This window comes from Peromyscus leucopus, chromosome 23 (genome assembly GCF_004664715.2).
Source record: "Peromyscus leucopus breed LL Stock chromosome 23, UCI_PerLeu_2.1, whole genome shotgun sequence".
NCBI classification, from domain to species: domain Eukaryota; kingdom Metazoa; phylum Chordata; class Mammalia; order Rodentia; family Cricetidae; genus Peromyscus; species Peromyscus leucopus.
In genome coordinates this window covers 32,342,150-32,369,164 of record NC_051082.1, presented here as the reverse complement: position 1 = coordinate 32,369,164, position 27,015 = coordinate 32,342,150, and the positions used below count along the sequence as shown (strand labels likewise).

Here is a 27,015-nt window from a genome sequence, read left to right as displayed (position 1 = left end):
AGGTGACTTTAAAATACACACCACTTGCCAGACCAAGTATTTGTCCATTTTTCTCCCCTTATGTGGGATTAATATTTGCTGTTCTTAAACCACCTCACACGTAGCAGTTTGGGGTTCTCTGTGAGCAGGAACCGAGGCGAGTGTGGCATGTGCAGTCGGACAGCATTCCAATGATATTGAAGGCCTCCACTGCTCTCTAATCTTACTATTTATTGTCAGTTTAAATTTGTTTGGCTTGCATTGATCTGATGGGACTTCAGGGATGTCTGTGGGGAACGGATAGTTTCATGATCCTGCTTTAATTTGTATTGATTTGCATGGGATTTGAAGATATCCCAAAGTAGATCCTGCCAAATTATTTTTTAAACGGGAAAACTGGCATTATACGCTGACATAAATAGACAGGGAATTTTTACATAAACACATGTTTATCATACTATGAGAGATTGAACCTAGATCTTGCCAGTGCCCTCATTGACACGGACCTCCCAAGCGTGTATGCTCAGTTCTTCTAAAGGCCAGAGTTGGGTGTCAGGTTGGCAAGCTTGGCTTGGTGACCGGGATAGTACCACTTAGGAATAACATTGAACCTTTCACATGTGAGGACAGCTGTTTTCCCTACTCACCTGTCCAGAGGAGGAGCTCTGGTGAGTCTTCCCAGAGCAGCAGACCTCCCATCACTGGTCTCTCATGATACAGGTATCTTTAGATGATACGCTAGGAGGCCAGATACTGTGGCCTGCCCTCTTTAAGACTGGGTACCTAGAACTTAGTGACTGGCACACTCTGGAACAGTGCTGGATACCTGGCTGGGTGAATGGAGAATGGAGAAGGATGAATGGATGAATGAATGGAGGATGGAAGAGGATGAATGGATGGAAAAGGATGAATAGCTGGATGAGTGATGGATGGAGGAGAATGAATAGCTGGATGAGTGATGGATGGAATGAACAAGGATGAATAGATGCATGTGTGAATAGAGTATGGATGGATGGAGGAAGGTGGGTGGAAGAATGAATGGAGGATAAAGGAGTAGATAGAAGAAAGACATGAGCAGATGGAGGATAGATGGATGGATGGATGGATGGATGGATGGATGGATGGATGGATAGATGGATGGGTGGATGGATGGGTGGGTGGGTAGATGGATGGATAGATGGATGGGTGGGTGGATGGATAGATGGATGGATGGGTGGGTAGATGGATGGATAGATGGATGGGTGGGTGGATGGATAGATGGATGGGTGGATGGATGGATAGATGGATGGATGGGTGGGTAGATGGATGGGTAGATGGATGGATGAGTGGATGGATGGATAGATGGATAGGTGGATAGATGGATGAGTGGATGGATGGATAGATGGATTGGTGGATGGCTGATGGATGGGTGGACAGATAGATAGATGGGTGGTTGGGTAGATGGATGGATGGAATACTGACGAGTGAATATGGATAGATGGAGGAAGACAAATGGGTGGAAGATAGATGTACATTTGGACGCATGGATGTGGCTGTCCATGAGTCGCCAACATGTGGCAGAAGTCACAGTGGGGTCAGAGTTACAAGAATCGGATGCAGATCCTGGCTCTTCCACTCACTATCTATGTAATCTTAGCTGGGTTGGCTTGGAAGATTATAAAAATAATAATAATAAAATAAATGAAAGTACTCTCTATGCAAATTTTAATGTTAATTACTTCTACTATTTCTTGAGAACTCTTTCAACCTTGAGCCTGTCTTCAGCTGAGCAACGTGTCTCTCTCATGGACAGGCTGAGTGAGGGTGGGGCTGGGAGTGTACCCCGGATTACAGATGAGTGGTCGTCCTAACTATAGGAGGGGGCAGAGGCCACTGGCAACCCTGATGTCTGTCTTCTCCCCAGCTGTGATGGCCTTCCTCTTTGAATTGAAGGACCTGGTAGACCTCATGTCCATTGGCACTCTCCTGGCCTACTCTTTGGTGGCTGCCTGTGTGTTGGTGTTAAGGTATGTATGGCTTTCCTGGGTTCCATGACAAGCGTCAAACAGCCCCATTGTGGCTGTACTAACAGTTCTGACAAATGGCTTTCCCGTTGCTGGGACAGAGGATCCTGGGTTCTAGCCCCAGATTACATCAGCAGAATCTACAGCCTGTGAGAGCAGGTCGGTGGGATGCTTCTGTAGCCTTCTTATTCTGTCACTTGGGAGTGAATCCCACCACACGGTGTGGTGTAGCTTTCAGGGACACTTGATTCTGATTATCTTTTGAGAGCAGGAGCATGAAATTGGCTTTAGAGCTACAGAAGCTTGGCACCGTGGTGTCTCACCCACCCAGAGCTTCCCAAAGCACACTCCTGGCCTCCATCTTTGCTTGGCCGTGGAGGAACAGAAATCTGCTCTCAGGATGGTCACAGGTGGCATTTGTCATGAGAACATGTATTCACAATGACTAGTGTTTGTTACCCAGCCAGAGCTTCCTTCTTTTTAGGTATTTCTTCTTAGAAGGCAAATAGCTTCATTTTTTTTCCAGCACGCAATTTCCATAGAACTTGGGCTGGTCCCTAGTGACGTTGCGGACTCAGCTCAGACAAGTTCATGGACCCCTGTTCAATTCTAGAAGCTCAACACTAACGTGTTCTTTGGGCTCTGCCTTCTTTCCTAATTGGCCAAATGACCATGCAGAGGTGAGTCTGTGGGAGGCACAGCTACCTCTCCTGCTGCACGCTCTTCCTGTGCTTGGAATTGGTTCTCTGCAAACCAATTCAAAAGGCACTCTGCTTTCAAAAGCTGGTGAGAACTTGTCTGGTTGGGAAGGCAAGGAACCGCCCTCATGTAAGCACATGCGTCATCTGCAGGCAGCGCGCGTCTTAGAAGTCACGGCGCCACGGGCTCAGTTCTCAGAGCCACGGTTGTGCCTGGCTCTGTAGTTACTCCACGGCACTTGGAGTTTTAGAATCGCTCCATCTAGTTAGGTCATGCAGACAGAGTTTACCCTTCCGCCAGCCTGGAGTCAAGGATTCTCCAGCTTCCTGCAGAAAGTGGAAGTGTTACTGCTTATCTTTGGCCTCACTTGGAGTTCTGGACAACAATGGTTTGGTGAGAAGTGCCTGAGCCTTGTCACAGCCAAGGGCCACAGCTACTTCCTTGATCAAGAGAACTGGACCACTTCCCAGTGGTCCCCCATTGTTCCTTCCGAAGTGAGGACACCAAGGTTGAGTGTTGGCCCAAAGTAGGAAGGACTTGACCTGTCCTTGGTTCTTGTATTGCTAGAGACTACACCGTTCTACCCACTTATGTCCCATGCCCCAGGCACCTTATCTTTGAAGGCTCATTAACAAGTTAAACTGGTTTGTGTGTCCTTTCGTTTTTAGGGGGTGGGCAGGGTTTCTCTGTGTAATCCTGGCTGTCCTGGAACTCACTTGTAAACCAGGCTGGCCTTGTACTCACAGAGACCCGCCTGCCTCTGCTTCCTGAGTGCGGGGATTAAAGGCATGCACCACCACGCTGGACATGTGTGTCTTTTCTGTTTTTCTTTTTCTTTTGGCTTTTCGAGACAGCGTTTCTCTGTGTAATCCTCACTCTGTAGACCCGGCTGGCCTTGAACTCACAGAGATTCACTCACAATTTTATTTAGATTTAGTTTTATTATTTTATGTGTATGAGTATTTTGCCTGCATGGACATGTGTTCACTCCATGTGTGCTGTTGCTTGAGGAGGTGGTGAGTGTCCATTTGGAGCTGGGTATGGAAACAAAAGTGGATAACAGCACTCATGCTGTGGGCATATCTTTACAGGTACCAGCCAGAACAACCTAACCTGGTATACCAGATGGCCAGAACCACCGATGAGTTAGATCACGTAGACCAGAATGAGCTGGTCAGTGCCAGTGATTCCCAGACAGGCTTTTTACCGGTAGCCGAGAAGTTTTCTCTGAAAACCGTACTCTCCCCCAAGAATATGGAGCCATCCAAATTCTCAGGGCTAATTGTGAATGTGTCAGCCAGCCTCCTAGGTAAGAGCTCCCCTTTTCCTGGGAAGGGGTTGGAAGTCTGGCGTCTTGGTGTTGTATGGCTTCTGGTCCACAGGGATGAGAGTAGGGTTGGGATGGGGGGGGGGAGCAGGTGGGAGAGGTGAGTGATACCAGCTTTTCACCCTCATTTAATTCATGACACAGACACAGTCTCCTTCCGGAAGATTTGGGGAGATACATGATACCTATGGGGGTTCTCCCCGCTCTTCTTTTTCTCTCTCTTAGCTGTTCTTATCATCATCGTGTGCATTGTGGCTGTGCTTGCAAGAGAGGCTCTGGCCGAAGGGACGCTGTGGGCAGTCTTTCTCATGACAGGCTCAGTCCTCCTCTGCATGCTGGTGACAGGCATCATCTGGAGGCAGCCTGAGAGCAAGACCAAGCTCTCGTTTAAGGTGAGCAGCTTGGCAGGCCTGTAGGGAACACACTGATGGGTCGCAGACACTGTTTTTTCTGCAGAGAGGCTGAGCCTTTGTGGCTCGGCCAGGCCTGGGAATTTAGAAGGGTAGCTTTTGCCAACTAAGCTCAGGGACCCTCGGAGCACAGAGTGTCTTGCCAAGTCAGGGCCTGTCTCTAGAAACAGGAGCCCCTCTGTCTCCCTGGTCCTCAGTTGGGCACACCTTGTCTCCAAGGGCCTCTTATTAAATGTTCTGATGTCACACATTGCTTGGCATTGGAGGTGACCAAGGCCTCTGCAGTTTTCAAATGATAATAACACAGTTTAACCTTGGGGATGACATGGACCTCCCTCTTCTAGTCTCTGACGAGGAATGTGTGGGCAGTTCTGTTTGGAGCGGGCTGTTGGGTGTGCCGCCTCATCAGATCTGATACTGCCTCATGTCTCTGCAGGTACCCTTTGTCCCCATACTTCCCGTCTTGAGCATCTTTGTGAACGTCTATCTCATGATGCAGCTGGATCAGGGCACATGGGTCCGGTTTGCAGTGTGGATGCTGATAGGTACGTGAGGTCGTGGGTTTTGCTGAGTGGCACACGTTTGGTGTCCCAGCTTCTCTTGGAGTCTACCACGTATGGCTGCTCATTTTCCCTCCTGCTTCTTAGCTGGGTAGTTAATGTTGCAGACCCTGCCTCCTTTTACCTTAGAAAACGTGAAGAAACATGAGTGGTCAGTGGCTTGCTAGACCTCCTTCCTTTTTAGATATTTTTAATAGGCTGTTGCCCAAGATAGTTATCTCATCAGGCTTGATCTTGAAGTTTCAAGTGTGAGGTCTGAGGGCTAGTTATTAAGAAAGCACCAGTTGCTCCAGACAGAAAGTCTGGGTTGCCCCCGCTTGGCCAGCACCTGGCCTGTATGGGCTCCAGGCTCATAGAGTACTTCTACATGAGTACCTCCTACAGAGTACCTCTGCCAGCAGGCAGCATGTGGTGGGGCGTGTTGCCAAGTGGAAGGCTCTTCATAGGATGACAGATCTCTTGTTCTGGACAGAAGACCGCCAGGGTTTGACGCAACTTGGGGGCTGGGTTCAGTTTAGTCTGGGGGTGCCTGCTTGGGTGCTGGCCAGCCTTCACTGGGGCTGGTGGTGTGTACCCTCCCCTCCATTCCCCCACCTCAGGCATCTCACCTTGGAGCTGGTTTTAATCCTTTTCATTCAGTGCCCGGTTGTGGTGCTGATGGCCTGGGGGACTAGCGTTGATGTGTATCCTGGGGCCACACACCCTTACCACGCCTTCCAACCCTGAGACCCTGAGTAGAAGCTCATGAGTAGCACCTTACACCTTTTCTTCATACATTCCAGGAAAAGGTCCTCATTTGCTTTACAATCTAGAGAGCTGTCCACAGCCCACTATGACCTGGTTCTTGGTGGCGGAGGTGTGGGGGATGACTATTCCCGACATCCCTACAGAGCAGAGGTGCCTGTGCTGTAGAGTGTGAGGTCACCCCTGGACTCCAGGCAGCTGAGCCCTTCGGGACTGCATTCCTATGTAGGTTGCACAGGTGGCCCTGAGCTATGTGGTCCCAGTCCCTCGTGGGTGTACAGATGTGGGGAGTCCTGGAGGCCGGGCCAGGGCTCTGCCTCCTGCGCTCACTACATGTCCTGGTTATCGTCCATCTAAAGGTTACTTATGTAGAAAAACCAGAGCCAGCTGGCCAATCTAGGCAGAGTACCTGCTAGAAGAAGGAACAGTGTCTCTCTGGTACTCTGAGGCCACCTAATGGCAGACAACAGCCCAACACCTTGCTGCTCAGGTCCCACGTAGCTTTGGCGGAAGCAGGACCAGGACTTTGGCTGACCTCCTCTCTGGGGCCCTGTGTTTCCTCTCCTGGGGTTGGAGTCTGCCTGGGCAGCCCTCTGTGACTCCTAAGCCAGTCCGGGTCTGGCAGCTCCGCCCACTTCCTTCACACCTCCGTCCCCCCCTCTCTCCCCATAGGCTTCACCATCTACTTCGGTTATGGGCTGTGGCATAGCGAAGAGGCGTCCCTGGCTGCTGGCCAGGCAAGGACTCCGGACAGCAACTTGGACCAGTGCAAATGACGTGAAGCCTCACCCCCCGAGGTGGCAGCGGTTGAGGGGTGCCCATAAAGGCCCCGGGACCTTCCCACTCTCTCCACCCACGCCACAGGATCCGCTCACATCCCCGAGGTCACCGAAGGTGCTGTGAGCTGGACTGGAGCCTCAGCCACAGCTGCCATAACCTGGCCGGACAGCCCTGCAGCCAGCTCATGGGGTCCTGGTCACTTCCGGACAGCTCCCTGGTCTCATTTCTCTCTGCCAGCTCGGCCCTTTGCTGTTGCTGCTGTCCCAGCAGAAGGAAGCCCCCCCTCCCCCACTTCTCCTCTTACTCGGGAAGCAGGCCTCCCTTCCCGGTACCACCCTGGTATTGCTGATGTACACACTCCAGATCCTGAGCGAGCATCTCTCTGTCAGCCCAGGTCAGGACGGCGGCCTCCCGCCCACAAGATGCAAGACTAGCCCTGTGAGACCGCATGTCCCCGGGCAGTGCTGCCCACTTGCCGATCAACCGCAGAGTACCCAACGAGGAGGAACTGATCTCAGCTTACTACTTCCGGCCTGGGGTCCACACGCCCTTTCCCAGCCTCTGTGACACTGTGACCGACCCCAGCATGGCATGGGCCATTCGTCGTGAGCATAGAAGATGGGCGGTCCTTAGAGGGATTGGTGGTGTCGAGGTGGGAAGGCCAGCTCTGCTCACATGGACCAGAGGACAGTCTCTAGTCCCATCCCAGGCAGGCCTGCATCGGCTTCTGCTGCTCTTGGCCTCCGCCCTCACTGTCCTGAGTCATGGAACGTGAGGTCGTATTATTAGGATTGAGTCAGGCTCTTGGGTCTTCTAAGGTTCTTCAGACAGGTGTTGGCTCAGTGTCCCGAGGCTGTGGCGCTTTCCTGGCCTCTGATGTGATCCGTGTGGCCTCTTACATCTGAGGAGTGCTGTGGAGTCCTCCTGTTGCTTGCTGTGAATCGCTCCACCAGATTAGGTTGGGGCTTAATGTTACCTTGGAAAATAGCCAAATAATTGCCGAGTGCCATCAGCTTGTGGCTCACGGCGTGAGGTCTGCACATGACGTGGCTTGGGGTCCTGCTGCTCTTCCTCTTGTAGTCTCTCTTCCTCTTGTAGTCTCTGTCTTCCGCGTGCTGTGGTGGCTTTGCCTGCTGCTGGTGCTGAGATTTCCTTAGGCTCCCTGCGTAATGCCTGCCCCTCGGCTCTCTGGGTGGGGCATCAGGGCCTGCGCTCTTTCCCTTACTCTATGTAGACAAACCAAGGATGATAAGATGGCTGGTGAATTCTCATTTTAGAGCCATTCAGAGCCAGCCCCCTCCCCGACGCTGGGGTGGGGAAGGCCAGTGTCTTAGGCCAATGTAGATGATGATGTTTTGACCCAGCTTCCTTTCCTCTCTGGCCCTTGGCAGGAGTCTGGTGGAAACAGGCTGGGCAAACCGATGGCGCTGTCCTCCCCGCTGTTCTAGAAGGTTCTTGGAAATACAGGATGGCATGTAGCATGTGCAGGGTGTCAGGCTCCATCCCCAGAACCACAGAAAATTAGGGAACCAGTGAAACAGCCTGAAGGCTAGGTCAGCTAGCGGAGGGCATCTGGGCGGCCAATCCAGGCCTCTGTGCCAGGCCCTGACCACCTTCCGGGTGCTTTGTCTCACAGGCTGTCCGAGAATATTCCAAAGGGAGTATTGTAAGACCCTAAAGGTTGAGTTTCCAAAGAAAGGTATTTAAATTTATGTAGATTGGTGCTGTGAAATATTTTGATAACTATTAACTTATTTTGTTCAGGTCTTGACTATCTGTTGTCTTCTGAGGGCCTGTTAAATATTTGTCTGATTTTCTTTTCCTTGTTATTTTTCTACGTAGACAAAGGAGAAGGGAGAACCCAGTGAGGCATTGGGAGAATTCTGCTCACTTTATTTTCTTTCTTTGGTTTCTCTTTCGGGATAAGGTTTCACTCGGTAGCTCACCTGGACTTTGGTGTTGTAGCCCAGGCTAGCCTCTGCCTCGGCCTCCTGAGTACTAGAGTCTAGGTAGGAACCACCACTCCTTCTCTGTTACTGCCTTCTGGATGGACCCCTCTGTCTGCGGCAGCCTCGCAGTCTTGACAGCTGACAGTTCAGCGGCCCACAGCCCGCCAGCAGCGGGAAGGTGTATTCAGGGGTCTGACCCGCCACCGCCATCTCTCCTGACGGTGGCAGACACAGGAGCACCCACAGGCCCTGGTTGTAGGGGGCAGGCACCCTGTCCCCACTTCCGAGTCAGGATGACCTGCATAATAAGTTGACTGGCCACAGAATGGCACGCTCCTGGAGTGAGCCTCTAATACGATTTTTGTCCCATTGCAGTTCTTCCTCCTGAAATACACAAGCCAAAAACCAAAACAACACACACTAACAAAAATCAAAACCTGACAGTGTCCCATCTCTTAGCCTCCTACCCACAGGAGGGTCTCATTCTGTTGCCCAGCTTGGCCAGTATTTCCTACCTAGTTGGGACTTGGACATTTTTCTAAAGACACATTCCATGCCTCGTTTATCTCCGACTAGAGTATTCACATTGGAAAGACCCGTTTTTCCGTGAGTTTGTGCCCTTCCTGTCTCTGGGTCGAAGTTCATGAAGAAGCCAATCCCCAGGGAGCTCTGTTTAGGAATGGGTACAAGATGTCTCCGCCTTCCAGAAGGTGGCCCTGGTGGGGGAGGGGGATGCTGTTTATAGAGACACTGGGCCCCCATGTATATGCGTGGAAGCATGCGTACACACCATGCCCATACCCCATCCCTGCCCACACTGTACAGCCAGGCATTGGTGGGTTTACCTTGCAAACAAGGAAAAAGTAGAGGCCTGTCGTCCCGGGCGGTTCTCTGGGAGATTGCAGGGTTTGTGCTGTTCTGGCTGCTCACGGTTTGCTTTTATAGTGGCAGTGGCCCATCATCTCACATCTCCATCTGACAGCCATCCTGTCCCCCCTGTGCTGACGAGGTGGTCTGGACACCATGTGCCACCCACCTGCCCTTAGTGACCTGCACGTTTGGCCCAACCGGTGTGTGCACCCCACCCCACCCCACCCTGTCTGTTGCCTGCTGCTTTTCATGCACAGGGCTGAGAAACATCAGTGGGCATGTGGGTGCCTTGCCCCCTGACCCCAGGCAGACATTCTGAATTGGCTAGTGTTTACATCCCCTCTAGAGAGGAACTCATCGAACACTGGATGAAGCTCGGAAACAGCAGTGTGAGAACCCGGATTCCTGGGATAAGCGTGGGCAGGCGCTGCTGGCCTGTGTACCTACCTACAATGCAAACATGCCTGGCTCTCACCAGGGCCCATCCTTTCTGACTTGAATGTCCCATGTCTCCACAGACACTTACATCTTTCTAATAAGAGCTCACTGTTGGCACCCAAGCACTAAGGAATGTTGGGGGGGGGTCTAAGTGCCAGGGTGCCCATCCCTTGGGCGTGTTGGTAGGTGGTGGGAAAAGGGAGTTTGAGTCCACGTCTGGTTGAGCTCCTCGCGAAGGGAATCGCTGGACAGAGGATACATGATGCGTGGAACTGTTACGGAATTCAAATCCAGAACTGAATGTATGTTATGTACAGTTATTTTATGTAACTCAGACCTTCTGTTTGCTATCGTAATGAGAAGATTCTAAGTAAGGCTCCTTGGAGGAGAGCACGCTGTCCATCTTGTTAGGCTTGTTTGGGGTCATGAAATGCTTTATTGACACAGTGTATGGATACAACTCGCTACACTCCTGAGGCCAATTTGGTCGTGATGGATTTTATTTTTAAGGCAAAAAAAAAAAAATTCCCAGCTGGGGTTCACCTCCCTCACTCTAATCCGGTCTTTTTGTACCCACTGCTCTATTGAGCTGGGAATGTGGTGTGGCCAAGGGTCTTGGGACATAGTGACCAAGGAACCCTCCTGGACCATTCTGTTACATGTACTGAATGGCTGACGAAAGAGCCCCCGGGGGAGAGGAAAGATCACATCCAGACATCTTCTCAGGGCGCTGGAATGCCCAGCAGGGCCAGGAAGCAAGGTTTAGGAAGACATATATGGACTAATTTATTGACAAGGGTTACCTTTGTGTTCCTTGTCAAGCTTTTTGAGTTTGGGACTTATTTTCCCATTTGAGAAATTATAATATATATATGTATTTAAGATATTTCCTGCTTCATTTGTGCCTTGCAGCCTCAATGGGTTATGGATCACAAAGGGTGATGATACTGATGAGGGTTGGTTTATTATCAAACCTGAATAGTCGTGGTTTCTCCGGGACAATTTTTTTTCCTTCTACTGAACATGGAGCCATTATTAAAAGAGTTATGTGTGGTTTTTCATTATGTAAATTGTATATATTTTTTTGCTTGTTTGAGGTTCTATTTTTCTAACAGTCTTGCAGTTTCTTATAATGGTGACATTAGGTTAAGACTGATGCTAACTGTAAATCAAGCTGGTCTCTGCTGGATTCCCGTGGTTTAATTATATTTTATTTTAAGGCCAAGTGCAGGTGTCATCCATCGCCCTTTCTTAAAAATGTGAAACTTATGTTCCCCCTTGTTGCTGAATACATTGTACACTGGTGACCCCCCTCCCATAGATCTGTGTCATAAAATCAAAGCTATTTTGTGGTACATTATCTCATGCTTCTGCAGATGCTAATAAATCCTGTCTGGCTTCCACACACACTGTGTGGTCTCGGGTGTGCTGGCAGCTCTTGGCTCCTGAGCATGTTGCTGTCTGAAGAGCCAAGGGCTCACTTGGCCACTTCAGAGTCTTTCTGCTGCGTCGCCGCCGCGCACAGCTGGGGCCTTTACTCCTATGGCGTCGATTTTTCTAGAAGCCGTTTGGCTTTAGGCCTGTCCCTCCAGACTTGGCTCTCTCTCTCCTTCACTCCTCCAGACTCACCTGGATGTAGATCACCAGCCATCCATCTTAAGTCTCAGCAAAACCCCGCTCAGTCTACAGACACCAGAGGCTTGCCCTGGCTGCCTCACACACACCATCTTAGAGGAAACAGGTTTTGTGCAGAGCACAGGCTGGGGATAAGACTGTAACTCATCTGAGGATGATTGTTATCTCACTCCCCAGTGCTCTAGGGTCGGGCACACTTCCCACTCATTCATTTCTTGCACAGGAGGCAAGTTCAGCCAGTCAGGCTTTCAGGCCCTCCATGCGGAGCAGTGATTCATAGGCTGGAATGAGGCAGAAGCTAAGCTTTAACCTCTGTGTTTTCCCAACTGATAGTGGTGGTGGCAGACACCCAGGGTGTAATTCTGGCACCAAGCACCAGAACTAAGTGTCAGGAATCTATAAGGATGCGTATCACACATCTGACGTCCCTTGACTGAAGGTAAAAGTATCAGCTCAGGACCCCTAAGACCAAGTCCTCAGCACAAAGGAGATTTATTTGTTCCAGAAAGGGAGGGGCATTTGTCCCTGAGGGACGGAGGACTGCCTCTGGATAGGGGGGAGACAGCCGTGGCCCATAGGCAAATGCCAGTTTGTAAAGGTAAAGTGGGAAACCCGTATGTTAAGATGAGGTGTGGCATTTTAATTGAACGTGTTAAATAGGTGAGCCAGAGGGGCCTTTTGATTGATGGATTTCAATACTTTGATAGCTGGACCCTGGTCGTCAGCCTCAGGAGGAGGGATTGGCCAAATATGGGACGAGACCTTGGCGGCTAGCTTCCGGAATGTAACCAAATGGTTTTTAGCAATGCAGAGGGAATTAAGGAGAAGGTCAAGGCCTGCCAGAGCCATGCTTGAGTGGGCTAGTGTCCCTTCGTTGATCAGCGGACCCCTGAGCTTGGGCAGTGTGAAACAACGGTGGGCAGTATTAGGGAAATACAGGACACCTCCATGTTACTGTTAGATACAGCTTACAGGGGAGCAAGAATCAGTCCAGTCCCATCTCACAAAAGTCACCCAGAGAATACTCCATGTGCCCTGGAACCGAGAAATAGGCACAGGTATGTCTTGGTCCTGAAGTTCATTAAGAAAGAAGTTATCAGCCAGCACCTGGGAGGCAGAAGCAGAGGCAGGTGGATTTCTGTGAGTTCAAGGCCAACCTGGTCTCTAAAGCGAGTTGCAGGACAGCCAGCGCCACACAGAGAAACCCTGGCTCAAAACCCACAAAAGGCTACCATGTCTGGCCAGCTTGAATTGGGCTAAATGCAATGTGGGCCCTAATTCCTGCAGCTCCCCAGTGCCATCTAGTGGATGACATTGGGTGCTATGCTCATAGCCTTCAAAGGCATGCAGAGGCATCAGCGATTTTCAAAAAACCCTTTCCATTGTGGGGTCTGGTGGGGGGGTGGGGGGGAACGTCCTGTGGAGCAGACTTCCCCTCGCCCTGTTTGGTTATGAAACACTTGCAGAGAGTCATATCTGTCCCCTTGTGGCTCAGTATTCTAGGATTTGAAGAGTCTATGACCCCCGTAGCCCAGGGAGCTAGCTGCCCTCTCTTTCAGCTGCATCTGCCATCTGCCAACTCCACAGACCTGGGCAGATATACGGCTGCCGTGGGGAGGATTGGAAATGACCGCTGTAGCCTGGCATCCCCTGCTCAAAGGGAGCCCCCTCGTTTCGCTGAGTTAAGCTCGCCCACCAGGCTAGAAATATAGTCTAAACAGGTATGTGGACACGTGCACAGTTGATACAGACCCCAGAGTTGACAGGCTCTGGACCACATCAGCACACATGAGAGCTCAGAGAGTCAGAAGACCACAGTTGTCCATTGGTACCATCCACTAATGCAGCAGCTGCTTTGAGAACGACCTCCAACCATCAGGAGGGTTCCATCCGATACCTGGGTTCCTACGTGACCCGATACGAGTCTCCCACACAGGTGAGCTGGGATCGTCAAGGCTCCTTGGTTCAGAAAAGGTGATGAGGGGTTGGAGGCCCGAGTTTCCTCTGCCCACAGTGAATCAGCCATGGGACAGGACACAGTTGTCCCTAGCTGGTGCCGCTCTCAATTCTTAAACCTGCCAGGGGCTGGGTCACCACCCAGCCCTTTTATAAATGCAGGTGCTGGTATCACCCATGTTTGCCACACAGGGTGGAGAAGAGGACAATGAACGGTAGCTACTAAAATGTCGGGGACACGCTACTCCCTGGAGAGACTAAGAGTTGAAGACGTAGTGACAAGTTGTGCATTAATCATTAGGTTGCTCTCTGTCATTTGGGAAGCAGGGCTGGCCTGCAGGGGGTCTTGGGGGCTTCATCATGGGGCCAGGAAGCGCCATGGACATAGGGGCAGCTAGTCAGGTACTGTTTACAAGAGCAGACTTGTGGTCTTCCTGCCACTCCCACACACCCCACCAAAATGAACTGGAACTGGAAATTTTGGGTCTCCCTTCTGACCCCCCAAGCAATGTCAGGCACCTGTAGGACACTCTAGGGCCAGGCTAGGGTGGACAAACCGGCCATAATCCACAGTGGAAGGCCGGTGAGATGGGAAGCGTGGCTGATTTCAGACTAGAATGAGCAAAGCTGCATCTTGGCCACTTGTGGTGGTTTGAATGAGAATAAGCACACCAGTCATCTGTTTGAATGCTTGGCTCCAAGGTGGAGGGCTGTCGGGAAGGCACACAGCTTTGGGCCTGCTGAGTCTGGGAGCAGAGTCAACCCAGCACCCACAGAGGTGGTTATCAAAAGAGCCTTGCTTTACTGTCTGGCATCTCAAGCCTGAATGGGACATGTCTCCAGTTACACACATCACACAGGTATCATGGAAAATCCCTCAGGTTCGTTTTAATAAGCGTTAGAGTTCAACACAAATATGGAACACAGAAACTGGAGGGGCAGGAAAAAGAACATTGTTGCCCCTTCCACTAATCCCAGAGTACCAGACCCCAAGCCCCCAACCTATCCTGACACCACCAGAACCTGGTCCCAGCCTATGGCAAGTGAGTGGGAACCGGCCAGCAGGACCTCCTGACTCCACGAACCTAGCACTTTGGCAGGTCCGTCTGTAGCAAGAGGGGAGGACGCAGTGTCCCAGCCTGGGGATGAGGGCAGATGGATTCCCACGCTGAGAGGTCCTGGTCACCGCAGCGTGGAGACAGGAGGATCACAGGAGAGGCACAGCAGCTGGGCCACCTGGGTCTCAGGACTCAAGTGGGGCACCATACGTGAGAGGGGTCTGTGATGGAGAGACACAGCCAGGGCCATGGGGAAATTGGTTCAAGTGCCCAAGGTCAAGGCTGGTTAGGGCAAAGCTCTAGTCCCCTAATGAGGTTACACAGATCTAACATTGCTACCACTCTGACCACAACAGCCTAACACGCTGTACCACACTCTCCACTCCCATCCGAGTCTGCATTGCTGAGTACCTGCCATCAGCAGGTACCGCTGTGGAGGTGGGTCCTAGATCGGAGCGCTAAGCGGCCACCAAACTTACGCCTGCAGGTTGTGCCTGCTAGGAGAATGAAGAACTGTGCGTTGAACTGACGAGCTACTCTTACGGGAATGCCCAACTCAGTATCCCGGTATCATGCAGAGCTAAAGGAGAAAGACCTGTTTCTTCAATGTGTGACGACTGTGTATGTCTCCAGAGTGGGCAAGCCCCATGGAGATTGGTGACAGTCAGATGCACCTGAGACCAGGAAGCCCACCTTGGCCACGGGAGGGATGTAGACCACATTTGCCTCAGTGTTAGCCATGTGCATGTCCTTGGACAAGCTGACACCATGGCTCTTCTCCTCTTGGGCATGCTCAAAGACAGGCCCATGCTTAGGAAGTGAAGGGTCTTTGTCATATACAGGAAACAAAGGTATCATTATCACCACTGTATTGACGGACAAAACTACTTCTCTTCTGTGGGTCATGCTTCTAATCTTCCATAGCGCTACATGAATACTTTTCATGTTCTAACTCTACCATCTTGGACACAAAGACCAGTTCAGCGGCTGCTGGCTGCTGGCTGGCTGGTACACTGGCCTCCCTTATTTGGGAGAGCCTCCAGGGCTAAGACAGGACCACAGCCAGGCGCAGCCCTAGTGACCCCCCATCAGAAAGGATGATCTAGCACCTTTAGAACTGGCTTCCCACCCCACCCCACCCCACCCCACCCCCCAGACAGAAAGGTTGGTTTCTGGAAGCCCTGACTAGAACCCCTGAGCCATCTTGATGTGTGGTGATGGGGTTGAGTCAAAGAATTGAACTGAAAATGGGGGGTGGTGGTGGGGGTTGCCTGTGAAAGGCAACGACAGGCAGACACGTCCTTATTCTATGCCTGGTCGAGCGCGGCCCCTATCAGGACTCTTCCTTCAGGAGGATGGGCCATGCACACGGTATTGCTTTTCTCCAAGCTCATGCTCACCCTCACTACAAAGGTCACACTCCTCTGGGTCTTCCTGAGGATGCAATAATAGCTTGATGATGGACTCCAAGATGCTATTTAGAGGGGGAAAGACCTAAACTGGTGTTTTCAAAACTATAATGAATCACTAAGGGGAAAAACACTGGCCAAACCACTGGACCCCTCAGTGTTTCTCCCGCTACATTTCATCCTCTCAGGATGGGAGGAGTCATAATTAAATCCTGCAGTGGGGTAGCAGGGACCCCACCTAATGTGGGCTAAGAAGCTAATTGCTCCAAAGGCAGTTACCATCTACAAATCGCTGGTGTTTGTGTTAAGCAGGGTACCACTCAGTGGCAGAGAGACGTGCTTCTATCTTCTTTTTTTTCCTTCTCTATTTTGGGTAGAAATATTTCCAGGAAACTAGGTAGAAATGCATTTTCATTTCCCAATAATTCTTAGGCACAACTTAGAAAACTGCTGACCATCACTAAAATATGTCAGCGCATTATGTTATAAAAAAAATGCAATTCAGAATCGCCACATGTGTATCCCCACATGTCTGAATATACCCACGCAGTAGTACGGGAGGGTTTTGTGTATCCCAAATGGAGCTGTTGGTAACGGACCTAACTTCTGCTGTGAAAGTTCATCTCTCAAGAACAATTGGAGCGGTTTCTCTCTTGCCTCTTAACTAGTTTCTCTCTTGCCTCTAACTACACTAAAACGTTTTTAGACACCGGACTCTGCTGCTCACACCTTTCTACGTGCCAACACCAGGACGGTCTCACACAGGGGTCAGAGAGGACGCTGCCTACGATGCGGATGCAGCTACCGGGCATGCGCACAGGACGGCCACCAGCACCTGGCCAGCACTGCCTCGGATGGACAGAAGCCTGAGCTCCTGCGGGTGGCGAAGCGATGTCATCTAGGTGTGGTGCTGACTCTGGCTGGAGAGGAGGGTCCAGAGGAGGAGCCTCTGTACACCGGGGATGTTGGGGACAACTTAATCGGGCTGGTTGGATCCCCAGTTTGGAGCTTCCAAAGTAGTTCTTCATTGGTTCGGCTCAGTCGCTTCTTTTCCTGGGTCTCTTTCTCCACGTATTCCTGGAGGTTAGCATTTTCCTCCGACAGTTGTCTGCATGGGGAAGAATGAGGGTCAGGCCTACTGATGACACTCAAAGCAGGCTGGAGGGCAGAGGACAAGAGGACCTCTCGGCTCTCAGGTATCTGCTGGGTTGGAAGGTGCTTGTTGTGCTCAGAGCAAAGGGTAGAGGCTGGAGTAGAAAGGAGGGAGCTGGTAGGCAGGATGGGCATGCTGCAGGCGGCCCTTATAGAGATGGGGGTTGTCCATGACTGTGTCAGGGTACTGACTGCTGTGGGACGGTCTGTATGTCAAATTGCTCTGATTGGTCAATAAATAAAACACTGATTGGCCAGTGGCCAGGCAGGAAGTATAGGCGGGACTAACAGAGAGGAGAAATAAAAGAACAGAAAGGCAGAAGGAGTCACTGCCAGCCGCCTCCAGGACAAGCAGCATGTGAAGATGCCGGTAAGCCATGAGCCACGTGGCAAGGTATTGATTTATAGAAATGGATTAATTGAAGCTATAAGAACAGTTATCAAGAAGCCTGCCACGGCCATACAGTTTGTAACCAATATAAGTCTCTGTGCTTACTTGGTTGGGTCTGAGTGGCTGTGGGACTGGCGGGTGACAGAGATTTGTCCTGACTGTGGGCAAGGCAGGAGAACTCTAGCTACAACTGACAACTGCCAATCATCTGCGAATACCTTTCCATTACCTCCTGCCCTGGGTCCACGCCTCTGTGACCGGAGTCATTAGCTCTGCTGTAGTCATTAGCTTCCTGTCTGCTGGACCATAAGCCTAGAGAGCACGGGCAAGGATCTGTTATGTTCTTGGCTGGCATTCAGCGTGGCACCCAGGAAACAGATGCCTACTCACTGTTTGCTGATAAAGGGGGAAGAAAAGCCAATTGTGCATGTGTGTGTGTGTGTGGGGGGAGTGATGTTATGATGCTTAAGTTGCTGACTTGTTGCATGTTTATATATATATATATATATATATATATATATTTAACTTTATATGTATAGGTGTTTTACTTGCATGCATGTCTGAGAGCCACTTGTATTCAGTGCCTTTGGAGGCCAGAAGAGGGTGTTGGATCACCTGGAACTATAAAGGTACAGATAGCTGTGAGCTGCCATGTGGGTACCAGGAATCAAACTTGGGTCCTCTTGAAGAGTAGCCAGTGCCATTGACCACTGAATCACCTGTCTAGCCCATTTTGTCTTTTTAAAAATGACAGCCTCTTCAAGGAATAAACAGGAGGTACAAATACATTTTACAACTGGATGGGCTAAAGTTCAGAAGCCGTACTCTGGGCCAACGCCTGCACTCGCTGTCTGAGGAAGGTGGCTGGGTATGTGTGGGCATGTAGTGAGTGTGTAAGCATGCAAGTGTGAGTGTATGAGTGTAGGTATGAGCATGTGTGTGCCCGTGTACACAGGAGTGTGTGTGCATGAGCTTGTGTGTGCATACATAGGATGATACATCATGGCTGCACAAGGAGACTGGTCCAGCTGAGTGGGAAAGGGCTCAGGCCGGGATCTCACTAGTGTTGTGGAATAGTCTTTTTATACACTGTGAAGATGTGTCTTTACCAAGGCCCTTCTGATTGGTTTGGTAAAGAGCTGAATGGCCAATAGCTAGGCATGAAGAGGTTAGGCGGGACTTCCGGGCAGAGAGAGGGGAAGAGGAGATGAATCTAGGTGTGAGAAAGACACCAGAAGACACAAAGAGGAAACAGGAAGTGCAAGATGGAAGAAAGGTAAAGAGCCACGAGGCAAAAATGTAGATTAATATAAAGGGGTTAATTTAAGTTATAAGAGCTAGTGGGACAAGCCTAAGTTATAGGCCAAGCTTTCATAATTAATAATAAGTCTTTGTGTCATTTTTGGGGGGGAAGCTGGCTCCACCGGACAGAAAGAGACTCATTACATGCTAGGGTGACCTAGTCTTGCTGAATGAGACAACCTGCAGCTGGCCTCCCAGCCCTGTTTCCACCCGACTCTGAGCTGGGGTCAAGGGTGACTCCTGTTCCTTCTTTGGATGCAGGCTGCTGAGAGAAGAGCCTGTAGGGATAAGCTGACCTGAGCCTCTGGACTCTTGGGGTTGTTACCCAGCCATGGTTCTCTTTAGCCTGGGGACACCCTGCTGATGCCCCTCTCCCAATCTCCAGGAAGCAATCACAGAGCATGCTGTGGGGCCCCTGCTGCCCATGCTTGGGGGCTGCACTCTCTTGTCCTAGGGAATGGGGCAGGGTGTGACGCACAGCCAGGATGTGCACAGCCATGTGCTTCTCTTCTGATCGGTTGAGAGGCACCCGATTATTCAGGCTGGACACAGGGACATGCAGATGTTCAAGTAAACTGTTTGAGAAGGATGTGCCATCAGCAGCCAACCCACCTGGTGACAACCGTGTTCTGGTCAATCCTTGCCTTGAGGTCCTCGTTCTGCTGCTGGAGAACTTGGATCTTTTCTTCCAGGATGATGTTCTTCTCCACCTAGGAGAGGGACACTGTGAAGGACTCCCACAGGCCAGCAGCATGCCAGCGGCCCTGGCTTCTGCACTTTGGAGAACCGCCAGAACTGCTCTCGGCAATGGTCTCATGGGCTGGGAAGTCAGGTGAGATGGCTACAGGACCAGCATTTCACTTTTCAGAAAAACAGAACAGAAAATGCCAGAGTGCATTGTAGGTAGTGAAAAGCACTGCAGGACACACTTTCGGGGTATGTGTGTGTGTGTGTGAGAGAGAGAGAGAGAGAGAGAGAGAGAGAGAGAGAGAGAGAGAGAGAGAAAGAGAGTGAGAGAGAGAGACAGAGAGACAGAGAGACAGAGAGACAGAGAGAGAGAGGTGGAGAGAGGGAGGGAGGAAGGGAGGGAGAGGGAGGGAGGGAGGGGGAGGGGGAAGGGAGCACTAGTTCTGAGTTCCAGGCACACAGCTTGCTTTTTGTTGTTGGTTTTGTTTTTACAATGAATGTTCCAGGTCACTGTCATGGTCAGAGACAAGCTGTGGATACCTCCAGGCGTTGTCTGACCAGTGGGTCCTGTGGTCATCTGTAGTGAATCTCTGTCCCTTCCCAGGTGGCTCAGGTATTTCTGAATTAGCTGGGTGAGAGAACCTAGTACTTCGGGGATACACTTTTTCCTTTCCAGCCAGAAACACAAAGGGAAGAAGCCTGTTAGCCTGAAGGCTTGTCTTTGTTTTGAAAGATACAGAAGCAAAGGTCAATTTTAAAGACCTAGGGAGGGAGCCCTGTCACCCTGCTGGGAAAGCCAGGTTTATGCCGCTTGTCACTGTGGGATCTCGCTGATGTGTGCTTTCATTCTAAGTTTAGATTTTTATTTATTTATTTATTTATTTATTTATTTTATTTAAAGTAGGATTCACTCTGTAGCCGGAACTTGTCCTGGGACTCAGGCTGCCCTGGAACTCATGGCAATCTTCCTGCTGTGGCCTCCCAGCTGCTGCAGTGACTGGGGTGAGGGCCACTAGGCTGGGATTGTCTTGTGAAAGAGGGAAATACACTGATTGTTCATATAGCTGATCTTTAAGGAAAACTGCCACCTGCCCACGGGGACTTAGGGATGCTTGCTTGCCAAGGACTGGGGCCAGGCACCCTATCAGGCCTTCATCTTTATTCCCAGGAAGCAGGAAACAACAGATTCCCAGGACAGGAAGTCATGTAGGCCTTCTGCAAAGCCAGATCGTGGCTGAACATAGCCAGATCAGCCCAGGGGCTTGTGGGTAGCCCTATGCAGACAGTCCGGTCATTAAGAGGAAGGTAGATGGCTGCTTTGAGGGTCACCCTAGCCAGGATACATGGCAAGACGAGGCCAGTGCATCCCCTGTGGTCCGTGGTAGGCGCTGGGCTGCTCAAATGAGCCACGTGGCCTCCATTGCCCAGGACCCTGGTAGCAGACATATCTCTCTTGCCACTGCCTCAAATGCACCCATGCAACCAGAGATGCCTGCAGACAGAGCAACACGCGGACCAAACGCAGCAGCTGCCGCCGCCGCCGGGGCAGCTCCTGGTTCCGGTAAACCAGTTGCAAAGAATGTTCCAGAGACAAATGGGGATGAGATATCCAGTAACTAACTCTTCTAAGCTGAAGGTGTGACACACAGTTGTCATCTCAACACTCTGGAAGAAGGGTCACAAGTCCCAGGCCACCATAAACTACACAGAAAGACCCTAGCTGGACAAACAAAACAAAAAACACACAAAAATTCAAAAACCTGTTCATTGGAAGTGGGCTATAAAACATTGTAAAAGACAAAATATGGTGTGTGTGTGTGTGTGTGTGTGTGTGTGTGTGTGTATGGGGGGTTATCAAGACACACCTCTGAGACATGTTAATAGTAGAAGGAACATGTTTTTTTTTTTGGGGGGGGGGGGTTTGGTTTTTCGAGATAGGGTTTCTCTGTGTAGCCCTGGCTGTCCTGGATCTTGCTCTGTAGACCAGGCTGGCCTTGAACTCACAGAGAGTCACCTGCCTCTGCCTCCAGAGTGCTGAGATTAAAGGTGAATGCCACCACTGCCTGGCTGGAATATCTTTTAATTGTCTTGTTTTTGTTTATCTTATTTTGTAATTTCCTACAATGTACACATTCTCTCTTCCTCTTTTATAGTAGCAAATAATTATTTTAAAATAATAAACAAAGGGGGCTGTAGAGATGGCTCAAGCCATCAGAAACATGTATGGTTCTTGTGGACCTGAATTTGATTCCCAGCACACATGTCAAGCAGCTCATAACCTGTAACTCCAGCTTTAGGGGGATCTGATGCCCTCTTCTGGCCTCAGTAGGCACTGCACTCACATGCACATACCCACACACAGTCATGCACATAGATATGTAATTTTAAAACAAATCTTAAAAATAATGATAAAGAAAAAGTAAACTACTTATTTAGGGCTTTGGGTCAATTTCCTACTGAAGACTGACTCTTGCAGAGGTCGGTATCTCTGCACTGTCAATTTCTTTCAGAACACTAGCCTTGGGCCTCTACGAAGGGGTAAAACATGCCTGTGTTTCCTTAGGGATTTCCCTGGGCTGGTCTTTAGGAACCAAGCTGAGGACTGAGGCACAAAGTCTTTGCTATGAACTGGATGCTCCCGATCCTCCTCAGCAGCTATCCTCCTCACCACCCACTCCCCACGGTGACAGTCCCAGGATGTGGGGGTCTTTGGAGGTGATTGGCTCACGAAGGTGGACCCCCATGACTGAGATCTCTGCTCCTTCTGCCATGTGAGGATTTGGGGACATTCCACCAGGGTTTCCACACAGGCTCAGCCACCCCCGGGCTGGGTACCACTGTCCTCTCCTGAGGCTTCTCTTTTGTACTCATGGCGGCACCTCCTGCCCAGGTGAGCTGTTGGGAAGGAAGGACAGAGCTTTGCCCAGGTCTGGTGCACAGCAGTGATGGGCACTTCCTGCTGTCTTCTCAGTGGCGGAAGGACATGGCAAAGACTGTCCAAGTAACCGAAGGAGGCCACTGGGACTCCTCGTCAGAGTCCTGGCTGTGTGAGGAGGCCTTTCGAGGCTCAGCTGTGAGTTTCCTGTTCACCTGCGAGCAGTGGGCAGGGGCGGGGGGTGGGGGGTGGGCGGGGGGGGGGGGGATGCCTCACTGAGCACTGTCATCAGCGAGGACCCGGAGAGTCAGTCTCGGGAGCAAGCAGACCAACTCACCAGCTTTTCCAGCTCTATGATCTTCTTCTCCTGCAGGTGGATTTGCTGGTTCTTCATCTCCAACACCTGCTTCAGGCTCTGCATATCTTCTTCCAGGTGCTGATACGGAGCCAATGCAATCTACAAGGGCAGAGAAGGTGTGCTTTATACCCGGTTCCTGGCACACAGCCTGTTGTGACCCGAGGTTATGAATTGGCTCAGTGTGGTGTTGCCATGATCCCCCAGTGTGTGGCCTCAGCATCTGTGAGGGAGCGGGTGCCAGCGCCTCCGATGGGGAATTCCTGGGTAACACAGGCTCTGAACATCCTTCCAGAGGATTCACAGGGTGCTGGGGCCTCACATGTCCCACCTGAGCCTATGAGTAGTCCCCATAAACTCATGCATAGAAAACAAGCCAAGTGGTTTAAAAAGCAACATGGGCAGGGGAAGATCTCACAAAGCTCCATCCCTAGATGAAGAGCTGTGGAGAATCAATGGCGACCGAGAGAGGGAGAATCGGTCTTCTCCAGATGGGCTACCCAGTCCCAAGTGATCAGCCCTAAACACATGCATATAGGAGGAACACTAGATGGGCTTAGCAGGTTCTGTCTGTCTGTCGTCTGTCACAATAATAACCAAAGAAGAGGTCATGAAGTTGAGTTGGGACACTGGAGGAACTGGAGGGGGAAGAGTGTGGAGTGGAATTGATGTTTAATACAATACTCAGGTATGAAATTCTAACATGTTCCTTGTATTAAAGATACTGTTCTCTATTTTTAAAAAAGCCATTTATGAGAATGACATGTTAGGGTTGGTGGATGTAAGCAGTAAAAAGGCAGGACATCAACTGGAATTGGAATTTCAGATAGACAACATTGAAAAAATTCAAGCTAGCTGTGGTGGTTTAGGCTTATAATCCTAGCCACTCAAAGAAGCAGAGGCAGAGGGGTGGAAAGTTCAAGACCAGCCTAGGCAATTCCATGAGACTCTGTCTCAAAATGAGAAGGAGGAGGAGGAGGGGCTAGAGATTTGGCTCAGTGGTAGAGCTCTTGCCTAGCATGCACAAAGCCCTGGGTTCGATCCACAACACCACAGGGTAAACACAGTATAGTATTTCTTCTTCTTCTTCTTCTTCTTCTTCTTCTTCTTCTTCTTCTTCTTCTTCTTCTTCTTCTTCTTCTTCTTCTTCTTCTTCTCCTTCTCCTTCTCCTTCTCCTTCTCCTTCTCCTTCTCCTTCTCCTTCTCCTTCTCCTTCTTCTCTTCTTCTTCTTCTTCTTCTCCTTTTCTTCTTCTCCTTTTCTTCTTCTTCTTCTCCTTCTCCTTCTCCTTCTCCTTCTCCTTCTAAGATTTATATTTTTATTATGTATACAGTGTTCTGTGTTTGCCTGCAGGCCAGAAGAGGGCACCAGATCTCATTACAGATGGTTGTGAGCCACCATGTGGTTGCTGGGAATTGAACTCAGGACCCCTGGAAGAACAGCCAGTGCTCTTAACCGCTGAGCCATCTCTCCAACCCCACAGTATAATATCTCAATAGAAGATGCTCATTCTCAACTTCCACCTCTCTCCAGCACTGCATTAGACGGTGGGAGGTTTCCCAGCTATTCTTGAAAAAAAAATTGCCTTCAACCTGATAATTCATATCTTAGCTCGCCCTGTCCTGTGCCAGCCTAAAGCACAGTTGGAGAAGCAGGGGAAGCAGGGTGTGGGCTGTCTCCAGCCAGAGAAGAGTTTACATCACAGGTACCCAGGGACCCTGCCTGAGGAGTGCTGTGGGATTGGGCAGAAATGGCAGGTTGTTGGAGAGACCCATGGTTGTGGTCCGTCTCGGGGAGAGGTGCTGTGTACACATCGCAGTGATGTCAGGACCAGCAGTCTTCAGTGTGGAGGCCTGGTCCTCAGGCAGGGCTGCAGGGGAAGCCAGCTCATGTCCCCACCCCCTGAGTGGCCCAGGCAGCTATGACTACCTCCAGCTGCTCCTCCGTGGTTTTCCTCAGGGCTTCCTCAAAGCGCTGGGCTCTGTCCCGCAGAGACTGGCTCTGAAAAGTCAGCGTGTCCACCTGGTCCTGCAAGGGACAAGAAGAGAAGTTCCCCCAGGGGCCACATGGATGGACACTGTGGGCTGGGCAGCTGGGGATGTGGCGGTTAGTTTTCATCCACCTGACACAAGCTGGGAAGACAGAATTTCAGTATGAATTGCCTCCATCAGACTTTCTCTATTCATGATCAATGTGGGCAGGCCCAGCCCACTGTGGGCGGAGCCATCCCTAGGCAGATGGCCCTGGGCTGTATAAGAAAGGTAGGTGAGCAAGTCAGTCGGCCACGTTCCTCAGTGGTCTCTGAATCAGCTCCTACCTCCAGGTTTCTGCCTTGAGTCCCCGTCTTGGCTTCCCTCATGGACAGACTGTGACCTGTCCGCCAAATAAACCCTTTCCTCCCCAAGTTGCTTTGGGTCAGTGTTTCATCACAGCGACGGAAAAGCTACCTAGAATATGGGAGAGAGAACCAGCGAGAGAACCAGCTGCCTCTCGTTCCAGGATCATTGCTGACCCCCAACTGCTCTCTCTGACCTCAGGGCTGGGCTGCTCTGCGAGGGGAGCCATCCATCCTCGTCCCGTTTAATTCTCCCCCGCCCCCCCAGCGGCCCACTTTGCCGCCCGTGTGTGCTGAAGGGAGGAGGGCATGCCTGTGGTGCCCTCGGCGGCTCCTGTTCAGCTTCAGAGCAAACGAGGCTAAGGGGACCTGTATTATGAAAAGAAAAAAGAGAAAATATGGATATGATAAGATAAAAAGGGAGATTATGGAATCTACTTTTAAAAAGGAACTACTTGTTTTAAATAAGATAAGTAATGAAAATTTTTTTGGTCTCAGTTTATCAGATGTTACTGGACTGGACATTGTTAAGATATATAATGGAGTTTTTTGTCTGGATCTGTCAAATGTTAATGGACTAGGCATTGTTAATGTAATCTTGACTGTATATTGCATATACTTATTGAAGATAGTTTTTCTTGTATTAGTTATAAGCTTTTTTAATTTTAGACAAAAAGAGAGGAAATGTGGTGGTATTGTGTTCCCCAAAATATTGTGTACTCTAATAAATTTATCTGGGGTCAGAGAACAGACAGCCACTAGACACAAAGGCTAGAAAATGGTGGCACTCACACCTTTAATCCTAGCATTCCAGAGACAGAAATCCCTCAATCTCTGTGAGTTCAAGGCCACATTGGAAATAGCCAAGCATGGTGACACACGCCTTTAATCCCAGAAAGCCAGCCTTTAATCCCAGGGAGTGGTGGTAGAAAGTAAAAAGATATATAAGGCGTGAGGACCAGATACTAGAAGATTTTGGCTGGTTAAGCTTTTGGTTGGTTAAGCATGTGGCTGGTTAAGCTTCAGGCTTTTCAACTGAGACCCATTCCGGATGAGGACTCAGAGGCCTCCAGTCTGAGGAGACAAGACCAGCTGAGGATCCGGCAAGGTAAGATAGCTGTGGCTTGTTCTGTCTCTCTGATCTACCAGCATGGACCCCAATAACTCGCCTTGGGTTTGATTTTATTAATAAGAACTTTTAAGATTCCTGCTACAGGGACCTGCTAACCCAACCTCAGCCACGGTGAGGGCCATGTCACCGGGGCACAAGAAGGGTGACTGACGGTGGCTCTGAGCTCTTCATGACTGAAGAGCCCCTCTTCCCCTGCAGATCGCTCACTGAGGAGCCCGTCCGTCCGTCCGTCTCCCACCTCCCCACCCCACCCCTGGCTCCATTTCTGCTGGATAAAAACACAGGGGCCAGGGGGCTCTCATGAGCTCTCCTGGCAAGAGACACGGTCTCAGCCCACGATCGGAAGCTGGGACGGGCAAACAAGGTGATCTGCACCACAGCCCCACGCGTGGGCCAGCCCACGGGGCTGCTTCCTTAGTTCACCATGGCGGAGCCTCCGTTTCACACTTCCCTGGGCACAGGCCTTTTCCTCTCTTCTCTTTCTTCCAGTTACTTGCCCTTTGTTTTTAAGAAACGGAAGCCCCCATGTTGCCATTAAATGCACATGGGGACAACACAGCTGTCATTGGGAGTGTGTGTTCATGTGAGCTAAGCAGTCGAAATGTTGGTTTTGAAGAAGCTCCTTTGGGTCAGCACTGGGTTACGCCGCCATTGTCTGCACCTTCCAGAATGGCCTATACAATGTCTGGTGCTATCCGACTCCCACACCATATTTCTCAGGAGTTACCTAGGGAAGTCTCTCTCTCTCTCTCTCTCTCTCTCTCTCTCTCTCTCTCTCTCTCTCTCTCTCTCCCTCCCTCCCTCCCCCTCCTCTGTCTGTTTGTCTGTCTCCTTCTCTCTGGTTTTTGTTCTGGAACTCACTCTGTAGACCAGGCAGGCCTTGAACTCACAGAACTCCACCTGCCTCTGCCTACCTCGTGCTGGGATTAAAGGTGTGCCCCACCACCGCCCAGCGGGAAGTATCTCTTGT

General features: G+C 50.5%; 2 protein-coding genes across 6 annotated transcripts in view; one reads left to right on the top strand and one right to left on the bottom strand.

The window, feature by feature from the left end:
• Positions 1–11,168, top strand: part of Slc7a1 (solute carrier family 7 member 1) — a 74,746-nt gene extending 63,578 nt beyond the window's left edge. For all 3 annotated transcript variants that reach the window (XM_028878053.2, XM_028878055.2, XM_037198380.1), the window contains 5 exons: positions 1,883–1,985; positions 3,773–3,990; positions 4,234–4,400; positions 4,855–4,963; positions 6,395–11,168. In XM_028878053.2, the coding sequence (XP_028733886.1) occupies positions 1,883–1,985; positions 3,773–3,990; positions 4,234–4,400; positions 4,855–4,963; positions 6,395–6,498 (701 nt within the window). In that variant the 3' untranslated portion in view covers positions 6,499–11,168. The remainder of the gene's footprint in view (positions 1–1,882; positions 1,986–3,772; positions 3,991–4,233; positions 4,401–4,854; positions 4,964–6,394) is intronic.
• A 3,045-nt stretch (positions 11,169–14,213) lies between these two features.
• Positions 14,214–27,015, bottom strand: part of Mtus2 (microtubule associated scaffold protein 2) — a 249,149-nt gene continuing 236,347 nt past the window's right edge. For all 3 annotated transcript variants that reach the window (XM_028878051.2, XM_037198378.1, XM_028878052.2), the window contains 4 exons: positions 24,508–24,606; positions 22,562–22,681; positions 19,275–19,372; positions 14,214–16,925 (listed from right to left, as the gene is read on the bottom strand). In XM_028878051.2, coding sequence (XP_028733884.1) covers positions 16,712–16,925; positions 19,275–19,372; positions 22,562–22,681; positions 24,508–24,606 — 531 coding nt within the window. In that variant the 3' untranslated portion in view covers positions 14,214–16,711. The remainder of the gene's footprint in view (positions 16,926–19,274; positions 19,373–22,561; positions 22,682–24,507; positions 24,607–27,015) is intronic.